This window comes from Ipomoea nil, unplaced genomic scaffold, assembly GCF_001879475.1.
Source record: "Ipomoea nil cultivar Tokyo-kokei standard unplaced genomic scaffold, Asagao_1.1 scaffold0302, whole genome shotgun sequence".
In the NCBI taxonomy this organism is placed as follows: Eukaryota; Viridiplantae; Streptophyta; class Magnoliopsida; order Solanales; family Convolvulaceae; genus Ipomoea; species Ipomoea nil.
Window position 1 is genome coordinate 943,275 of NW_017616730.1, and position 8,869 is coordinate 952,143.

Consider the following 8,869-nt stretch of genomic DNA (forward strand, 5'->3'; position numbering starts at 1 on the left):
TCTTGCAAACACTTACAAATTGTTACAACTACAATCAGCAATTCAGTATTAATCTCAACAATATCTCATGCTATTGTAATATATACATATGTGTGATATATTGTATTTAGGTATAATACAATACTGGCTTGATTCGAGTTTTTGATAAGTATTATTGTATCATATACAATATGACATAAGTATTATTGTATCATATACAATATGACATTAGTATCGATGGGGACCCGAGGTCAGCTAGTATTACTGCACTGGGCTTAATGATTGCTCTATATAATCCATTGTTGTCTCTGCTCCCCTCTTTCAAAATCTTGATTTCCTCTTCTCTTTCCGTGTTGGAAACCCTAGAAATTTTAGGGTACCAGAGCTCGCTGAATTATTGCTTCCACGCCCTAGATTTCTGCAGATAAACCCTGTTTCTCTTACCCATTTCCGTTTAATTTCTCTCTCTGTACCGTGGATCTGGATTCCATTCCCAAGTTCACCCCTTTAATCGAATTCATTGCTTTAATTGCACTCCAAATCGGGAAAGTCTCGTAAGATATCGTCGAAAGCTTGATCAAATTGGAGCATGAGAAGGGCTGACAAAGAAACCGATGACAGGTTATCGCCGTCGGCGACTGCTTCGACGTCGATCACTGAGACAGTGAATGGCTCACACGATTTTAGGATCACTGGGTACTCGTTGTCGAAGGGGATTGGGATCGGAAAGTACGTGACCTCCGATACGTTCGTGGTGGGTGGATTTTCTTGGGCAATCTATTTCTATCCCGACGGGAAGAGCGTAGAGGACAATGCTACCTACGTTTCTCTGTTCATCGCTCTTGCGAGCGAGGGGACGGATGTGAGGGCGCTTTTTGAATTGACGCTTATTGATCAGAGCGGCAAGGAGAGGCATAAGGTTCATACCCATTTCGGCAGGGCGTTGGAGAGCGGCCCTTACACCCTTAAATACCGTGGAAGCATGTGGTTAGTTTCATTTTCTTGTTTTTCTGTAATCCAGATTTTGTTTAATGTCTTAAAAGTAAAGATAAGATTAGAAAAGAGAAATACAAAGCCCTATAAATTCTTGCTAGAAGACTGTCTAATCTATAGAGATTCTATATATTAAATATATAGTCCATATAACATGATGTAGCTTTGGTTGTTGTTGCCTTGTTGGTGTGTTTGCAAGTGTGAGCTTTGTTTGTGTGTTCATAGCCTGTTTGGAACTAACTCAATTGGGATGATATGATGAGTTTAGGGTTATTATGATGCAGGGGATATAAAAGATTTTTCAAAAGAACGGTTCTTGAATCGTCGGACTACCTGAAAGATGATTGCCTTCAAATTCATTGTTGTGTTGGGGTTGTTAGGTCTCGGACCGAGGGGCCTAAGACCTACGCTATATCTGTACCGCCATCAGACATTGGCTTGCACTTTGGGCAGCTTCTGGAAAGTGGAAAGGGGACTGATGTGAACTTTGAAGTTAATGGAGAGACCTTTGCAGCTCACAAGTTGGTACTTTCTGCCCGGTCACCGGTGTTTAGAGCACAACTTTTTGGTCCAATGAAGGATCAAAACATGAGCATTAATGTTGAAGATATGGAGGCCCCTGTTTTTAAGGTTTTTTTCGTGTAATTCTCATGGAATGTGGTGTTCAACAAGTTCTTTAATCCAGTTTTCCAAATATTTGGCTAATGGAATGTGCTTTTCACTTTTCAGGCTCTCCTGCATTTTATATACTGTGATGTGTTGCCTGATATGGAAGAACTTACGGGTATGAACTCAATGTGGGCTTCAACCTTGATGGCTCAGCATCTACTCGCAGCTTCTGATCGGTATGGTTTAGACAGGCTTAGGTTGCTCTGTGAGGCTAATTTGTGCGAGGACGTGACCATTAATACTGTTGCCACAACTTTAGCCTTAGCTGAACAACACCATTGCTTCCAGCTGAAGTCTGTCTGTCTCAAATTCATTGCGTCGCCTGAAAACCTTAGAGGTCAGTTTCATCTTCAAAGAACTTGTCGGGATTTGCCAAACACATAACACACAGTAATCACATTAAACCCTTTAAGGAGGATTACATTAGGGATCCTCCCACACACAGAATCTTGATGTAGACACTTGTATTGGGACCCATATGAAAAAAGTAGCTTATCAGTGCCCGCCACATCAGAGAGTAAAATTTTGGAGTCCATATAGTAGAACTCCGTTATAAATGGCACTTATATATACTGAATACTGTTTTGCAGCTGTCATGCAGACAGATGGTTTCGAATACTTGAAAGAAAGCTGTCCTCGGGTCCTAACAGAACTGTTGGAGTATGTGGCGAGGGTGAATGAGCACCCCGCGATTGCAAGCAAGCTGTTAAAAGAAGCTATCCAAGATGGGAGTGACACCAATGGTAGGCGTGTGAAACAGAGACTATAGTCGATGCTGCCTTGTTGTAAACATCAGCAATGTAGCCAAGAAACCGAGAACTGAGGTCTAGCCAAAATGCATTTTTAGGGTTAGAAATATTTCATCAGGTGCCACTATTCTAGATTAACAAAGCTGTAAATTTAGGGTTTTCTTGTAATGATGAAAGCCTTATATTGTCCATTTCTCTGTGTAGTAGGATGAAAATGTGCCTAATCATGTAAACTGGAAGCTTCAGAGTACATATAATCTTTCTATGGCCTATATTGACTAGAATATCAAAATTATGTTCTCTCTGATGAAAGTATGAACAATTAAAATTTCTAGTCTAAAGTATTCCAATACTTTATTGAGATGGGATTTATTAAGCCTGTGACCTTAATAACGATGTCATCAGATCACAAGATACTTGACAAATTCAAACACCTGATTGTACTAAAAATTACATTAGTTTAGCCGGCAAAGTACATTCAAACACTTAATTGTACTAAAAACATTATTAGTTCTTGATGTTCTTGATAAACCAATTCAACATGTCTTGATAGGCTTCTTCAGCACTCTGCACAGCCTTCTCATCTTCATCATTGTACCTTATGGTCCATCCATGGCCAACACCAGGGAAGATTTTCACAAAGTAATCCACCTGTTTCCATGAACAACAAAGGCATATATATATATATATATATATATATATGCTTAGCCTAAAACTATGAGAAGATACCAATTACATAACAGACAGACCATAAGTTTCATGCAATGTCACCTCAGATTGTGATGAAAGGATCTCTTCAAATTCTTTAATAATCTCTGGTGGAGTTAATTGGTCAAGTTCAGCCCCCAAAATAGCAATAGGAACCTTCACCTCTGAAAACAAATCAATTTTTTATTTTTTTTGCGAGTGATACCAAAGGGTGTACACTAGGTAAACCCCGCCTTGTGACCTTAGCCAGCAAAGAACCACAAGGAGGTAAACTAGTCTAAGTTGTCAATAGCTGACCATCTTAAACCATGAAGGCCAATAGGCCGCTTTCACTGTGAGTCGAACTTGTAACTTTGTAGTTATCAAGTCAGACTATATGACCAACTTGGTTGGATTGCCTGGTGCAATGCAAATTTCAATGGTACATACATACCCTTGAAATCATCCCCTGTAAGAAATGATGGGTGCAATAAAACTGCAGCTTCAATATAATCCTTAGACTGAGCCAGCTGCACAACAGGCTTAGCTGCAAAGAGATTCAGATGCCACAATAATTACATACAATCTGAAACAAGAGGATATATATATTATGGGATTTCTAATCTGATCTCATCTGATACTCACCACCCCAGCAGTATCCTGCAGCTCCTATGGAAGAGATTCCTTTGCTCTTTAGAGCAGCAATTACAGATTTCGCGTCTTCAAATCCTTTTTCCTACACAAAAAGATCATAAAGCAAGAATGGGAAATTTCTGCACAATATAATGAAATAGTTCACTTGAGGCTTAAGGAGTATGTATATATGTATGGCAATATTATTGCAGTACGTATGAGTACAGAATATATACATACTGTTCCATGCTCTTGAAGCCAGTCATCGGTAGAACTGCCAGAAACATAGGGATCTCCATAGAAGAAATCAGGAACCACAACATAATATCCATTAGCTGCAACTTTGTCAGCTATCTTCCTTCATATATAATATTATTACAGCATATATAATAAGTCTGATGAAAACCAAACAGTAGTATGTACTAGCAGCGAAACAGTTTGATGAGGAGAAATGATGAGGGTACCTGAGATTTGGAGCTTCAAAACCTGCAAATTAGAACAAGAGTGAAAGAGAGGAAAGTGAATATATATATGGAAGAACAACAAAGGTGTAATCTTTCAATTCTCAGTTTAATTTCTTGAACAATTAAATGCAGATCAAGAAACCCAAAGTATGTATGTGGGTCTGAGAAATTCGTACCAAAAACGTCGGAGGCGAGGAGGATAGCGAGGTTGGAATCGGAAGAACCGGTAACATATGAGTTGAGGCCGCCCAGCTCCACCACCGACCCAACTCCGGCGCTTGGATCCAAAGTGGGTGGATTCTCACAGCATTGAGGCCCAGACATCTTGATGGATAATGATGATTCTGATCAATCGATCGATCTTCTTCCCAGATAGAATGGTGATATGACGAGATAGCTACGAGTGAGTGAGTAGCTGCGGGTTTTAAATGCGCCATAGGAGCAGTGAGTAGCTGCAAGTTTTTAATGCGCCGTAGGAACAGGTATATATATATATATATATATATATATAGCTCCTTCTCACCTACTCCACACAAAAATTTCTACGGCCATGGAATTAGGTATCTGCATGCATGAGTTTTTCTTCTTCTTTGCTCTCTGTTTTTCCTTAAAGCATGCATGATGCCTATATATTCACATGCATGCATGGATAGGATGAAGGTGGCGATAAGAATGAGCTAACTAGCATGCATGGTCAGATGTCAAAGAGAGGCTTTGTAGAGAGCAATCTCAGTCAAGTTGGTAAGCTAAGTAACCATAATATTTCGGTTTATTGGGCTTCTTGATTTTGGCAAATGAATAATGGGTAGCTTAGGCTGGTTTAATCACAAGCGAAAACCACAATGTTTTGGTTTATTGCCCTTCTTGGTTTTGACAAATTAATTATGGGTAGCTTAAGCTGGTTTAATCACAAGGTGAGAATTTAGTAATTGCGTGCATTTTCGTCACTTAAAAAAAAAAAAAAAAAAAAGTATATATGTTGTGCTTTTGGCGCATTTTGCCATGATCCAATTTTTCATACAGTTCTCGAGTAGAGACTATTATAATACAAGAGCAGTACCTTGTTCTATGGAAAAATAAATTAAAAAAAATGAGTGTTAGTAAACAAATTTTCTAAACAAAAAAACAGAGAATGGAAACAGAAAAATTAAAAAACAGATAACATAGAATAGTTTTCTAAGGTAAAAGGGGCCGGATGTTTTTACCAATTTTCAAGTCATTAAGCCTAAAGCACAATCAATCCTCCTACCAGATCATTGTTCTCCAGGAAACAAAATTTCCACAAAACCATATCAGTTAAGACTTCTACCCGTTACAATGCCGAATAATCATTAAACATACAACCAAAACCAAGGGTCTTTTCCGTTTTCCTTATGCTATTGAGAGGTTTTCTTCCTTTTCGCATTTCTTGCTGCAGACGGAGCGTTTGTGTGGGCGATCTTCGGTTGAGGCAAAGGATTAGGAGCCTCAGTATCTGCACCGCTTTTCTTGTTTGCATAACTTTTCTTTAGTTCGTCTTCAGATAGGTTTAGGACAGTTTCAGCAACTCTCTCAAAATTTGTCAAAACAATCATTTCCTTTACCTTCCCCGTGGAAGCATCAATAAATCTCTCATACTGAAAACAAGAACAGATAATATGCAATGAAACATACTCCAAGAATCTGCAGTTATCAATAGTTAGAATAACGAATTATGAATGTTGATAAGCTATTAGGTATTGTTAACTCACAGCTTCGATTTTGCCACGGGCAAACTCCAAATCCTTGGCTAGCTGAAAGTTTACGTGGGTTAATTCTTCAACCTAAAATCGATCAGAATAATCTAAATGAGGCAACACTTATGGAAGAATCAAACAAACAAAGGGGTAAAAACGATTTAAGAAGCTAAACCTTTTTCTCCGAGTCAATATACAAGTCCTTGTATTTCAGGTCTTCACATGTAGTTGTTCCACTTGGTACCGACTTTTTGGCAGCCTGTTCACGAATTGGATTAAAGAATATACTCGTACAATAAAGCATAACCAAGAACAGAACAACTAGGATATATATATATGTACCTTAGCTTTTAGGTCTTTTGCTGTCTGATACAGGTAGTCGATTTTCTCTTCCATGGCTATCTGTTCCTCAGTTGGATTGGCGATAAATGGCTCAACAATCTGCACCTCCTCGGGTTTTCCATCACCATGATCAGTCTCCAGCGCGAGCTCAGTGGTCCCTCCCCGCTCCTCAGCGTGAGGGTCCCGCCCCTCTTCCATTTTGTTATCAGTAAGATCAACTTCCTTAGCAACACGCTTGTTCCCAGCAGGTGAGACTATCTTTTGAAGCCGACCAGATCGTCTAACATCAGAACCAATGTACTTGGATGCTGTCTTCTTTGACACCGGGCTCGAGGGCTTTGAAACCGTTATTTGGTTGTTTTCCATGGCCTGCAAACAAGGATTTTAACCAAAATTCAAAATATAATTCAATATGGTCTGATTGAGCAGAGACTTGCAATCTAAAACCAAATCTTCTGCCCTATTACTTAAACCAGAGAGTCACTATCCACTTAATTTTCAAGATCTATAAATTTTCAAATGCTTTACATTAAATAAACACAAAATATATCACCAAGCAGCTACCATTTGTGACTCCCACATGACCAACAAAGGGAAAGGAAAACAAGTACAGAAACTGATTTTGTACTTTTCAATTACTGCAAAAAAGTTCCAGTCTTTACAGTCTCAAAGATAACACCCAAAACTCACAATCCTGAATCCTTAACAGTTTCATACTACATTGTACCATCTGGTTCTGTGATGAACTACAGCATTAATTAAAGCTCAAAACGCCCAAAGTTCTCCCACCCCAAGCCCCGTTTTTCAATTCCAGGTAAACCCAAACCCCAAACCCACACACAATGAGAAAAAGACTGAAACTTGGAATTCGTTTTTGTGTTCCAAACATATATGATATATATACCTTGTCTGCTGAAGCTTCTTTTGCAGCCTTGGGCTTCCTCTTCATGATGTTTATCTCGACAACGAACAATCGTTTATGCGAAGAAGACGACTATTGCTCCCTTGTTCTTGGTGCAGACGAGGGTAAATCTGCTGCAAAAGAGGGTAAATCGTAATATCGTATAGGTTGTCGGACCAAATTTGTACTTCCGGGCCGCATAGGAAATCGGACCGGGTGTTTGGTTCACAATCAAATTTAAATTTCAAAAAAATTTTGGGGTTGAAATTAAATATTCACAATTAAAATACTTTTTTTTGTCTTTTCCTTGATTTGACAATAATAATAACTATAATTAAAATAAAAACAAATAAATAAATAAATGGGATGACTTTTAAACTTTTGTATCCATATTTATATAGATGTTGCTATTTGCACCACTCTTTGGTCAAAAGTTGATATATAGTACTTTAGAATTGTAAAAAAGTAAAAGATTTTAATAATTACATAAGTGATGTAAATAGGTAAAAGGGGTATTCAAAGTACTTATTTGCACCACCTTAATTAAATTAATAATTTTTAATTCAAAATTTAGTTAAATAAAATATTAAAAAAAAAAAAAAAAAAACTAAGAAACCGTCGGAGAAGGCGGGTTGCCGGCCACTGTCTAAACGCCGGAAAACATTTCAACGCCGGAGAAGCAACCATACGACGCAGAGTCTCCAGAAAAGTCGTGGCCAGAGCAAGAAACCATGGAAGCTAGCAACGAACACCGCCGGGAACAAAGACCACCATGAACTCGAACCAAATACCCATCCAAAAATGACCGGAAAAACGTGGATGTCAACGAAAAGAGTGAGCAGATGCACCAACGGCCACCCCATCTCAGTCTGGACTCCAGCCGCCATTTTCAAGAAAGAAAGGTTCAAGAAAGAGGTCAAAGAACCAAGAGGGGTTCTCGCCGTATGAGTCCAAACCACCGGATAGACCAACCACCACAAGAACCCGCCAGCGATGAGAGGAAAAAAGCAAGAAAAACAGGGAGGTACCTGAGATGAAGAATCCACCACCAACCCGAGCACAGACCTATGGTCACCGTGAAATCTGGAAGCTCATAAATCATTTTAAATTCAAAAGCACAAAGCAACGTAAATTTAAAACGGAAGAGAACAGATTAAATCCATAAAACGGAACTCCAGAACGCAAACAAAATTCTCACCGGAGAAGGCTGCCTGGGTCTCCGGTGAGAAGGCAGCGGGGGAAGGTGATGTTTTTTTTTTGTTTAATTAATAGATTGATTATTAAATAAAAATAAATAATAAAGATTAATGTTTGACTACATTTAATGAGGTAGAGCAAATAACACTTTTCTATTTGCACCACCTATAAAGCTATTACCCCTTTTAAATGGGTGGTGTAAATAGCAAATAGGGTGGTGCAAATAGAATTTCTCAGTCCAAAAATACAAAAAAGGGGAAGGGTAATGAGTCATTACCAATTTACCATTACCCAAAAGTGCGTATAAGTAAAGCACACTTTGTAATCTTAGTCAATAAAATATCACAATGAGATAAACCAGCATAAAATTCATCCACTTTATAAACCTAATCGATAAAAGACCACAAGACCTAGGGCCCACTTTGTAACCTTAGTCAACATAACTGGTTCATAATTGATCGGCTCAAACTAATAAGACAAATAGGCAAAACCTTATGATACAAAATCAATTATCTAACTAACTCCATTAAATTTACCCCC

General features: G+C 38.5%; 3 protein-coding genes across 5 annotated transcripts; 1 reads left to right on the forward strand and 2 right to left on the reverse strand.

The window, feature by feature from the left end:
- Nucleotides 1-266: 266 nt before the first annotated feature.
- LOC109160695 (BTB/POZ and MATH domain-containing protein 2-like) lies at nucleotides 267-2,682 on the forward strand. Its single transcript, XM_019308972.1, has 4 exons — nucleotides 267-966; nucleotides 1,257-1,602; nucleotides 1,702-1,978; nucleotides 2,232-2,682. The coding sequence occupies exons 1-4, from the start codon at nucleotides 569-571 to the stop codon at nucleotides 2,408-2,410; spliced, it is 1,200 nt and encodes a 399-aa protein (XP_019164517.1). The 5' UTR covers nucleotides 267-568; the 3' UTR covers nucleotides 2,411-2,682.
- A 122-nt stretch (nucleotides 2,683-2,804) lies between these two features.
- Nucleotides 2,805-4,559, reverse strand: LOC109160737 (endo-1,3;1,4-beta-D-glucanase-like). The gene is made up of 7 exons (XM_019308980.1): nucleotides 4,351-4,559; nucleotides 4,175-4,196; nucleotides 3,951-4,068; nucleotides 3,723-3,813; nucleotides 3,532-3,624; nucleotides 3,162-3,262; nucleotides 2,805-3,041 (listed from the first exon to the last, which is right to left on the reverse strand). The coding sequence occupies exons 1-7, from the start codon at nucleotides 4,496-4,498 to the stop codon at nucleotides 2,898-2,900; spliced, it is 717 nt and encodes a 238-aa protein (XP_019164525.1). The 5' UTR covers nucleotides 4,499-4,559; the 3' UTR covers nucleotides 2,805-2,897.
- Nucleotides 4,560-5,319: 760 nt separating this feature from the next.
- LOC109160701 lies at nucleotides 5,320-8,177 on the reverse strand. Of its 3 annotated transcripts, none has more exons than XM_019308979.1 (6): nucleotides 8,161-8,177; nucleotides 7,136-7,263; nucleotides 6,232-6,600; nucleotides 6,065-6,148; nucleotides 5,905-5,976; nucleotides 5,320-5,790 (listed from the first exon to the last, which is right to left on the reverse strand). In XM_019308979.1, the coding sequence occupies exons 2-6, from the start codon at nucleotides 7,178-7,180 to the stop codon at nucleotides 5,551-5,553; spliced, it is 810 nt and encodes a 269-aa protein (XP_019164524.1). In that variant the 5' UTR covers nucleotides 7,181-7,263; nucleotides 8,161-8,177; the 3' UTR covers nucleotides 5,320-5,550. The 3 variants fall into 3 exon arrangements, with proteins under 3 accessions (XP_019164524.1, XP_019164523.1, XP_019164522.1); XM_019308978.1 differs by having other exon boundaries at nucleotides 7,136-7,266; XM_019308977.1 differs by lacking the exon at nucleotides 8,161-8,177 and having other exon boundaries at nucleotides 7,136-7,324.
- Nucleotides 8,178-8,869: the final 692 nt, after the last annotated feature.

What these genes read in the sequence shown, in the direction of transcription:
- LOC109160737 (XM_019308980.1), bottom strand. Translation starts at nt 4,498, where the DNA reads ATGTCTGGGCCTCAATGCTGTGAGAATCCACCCACTTTGGATCCAAGC. An exon ending in TTTGAAGCTCCAAATCTCAG is followed by an intron (nt 4,069 to 4,174) that starts GTACCCTCATCA and finishes TTATATATGAAG; the next exon opens with GAAGATAGCTGACAAAGTTG. An exon ending in TACAGGGGATGATTTCAAGG is followed by an intron (nt 3,263 to 3,531) that starts GTATGTATGTAC and finishes ATTTGTTTTCAG; the next exon opens with AGGTGAAGGTTCCTATTGCT.
- LOC109160701 (XM_019308979.1), bottom strand. Translation starts at nt 7,180, where the DNA reads ATGAAGAGGAAGCCCAAGGCTGCAAAAGAAGCTTCAGCAGACAAG. An exon ending in AAGAAGCTTCAGCAGACAAG is followed by an intron (nt 6,601 to 7,135) that starts GTATATATATCA and finishes CCTTGTTTGCAG; the next exon opens with GCCATGGAAAACAACCAAAT. An exon ending in ATATTGACTCGGAGAAAAAG is followed by an intron (nt 5,977 to 6,064) that starts GTTTAGCTTCTT and finishes GATCGATTTTAG; the next exon opens with GTTGAAGAATTAACCCACGT.
- LOC109160695 (XM_019308972.1), top strand. Translation starts at nt 569, where the DNA reads ATGAGAAGGGCTGACAAAGAAACCGATGACAGGTTATCGCCGTCGGCG. An exon ending in AAATACCGTGGAAGCATGTG is followed by an intron (nt 967 to 1,256) that starts GTTAGTTTCATT and finishes ATTATGATGCAG; the next exon opens with GGGATATAAAAGATTTTTCA. An exon ending in TGGAGGCCCCTGTTTTTAAG is followed by an intron (nt 1,603 to 1,701) that starts GTTTTTTTCGTG and finishes TTCACTTTTCAG; the next exon opens with GCTCTCCTGCATTTTATATA.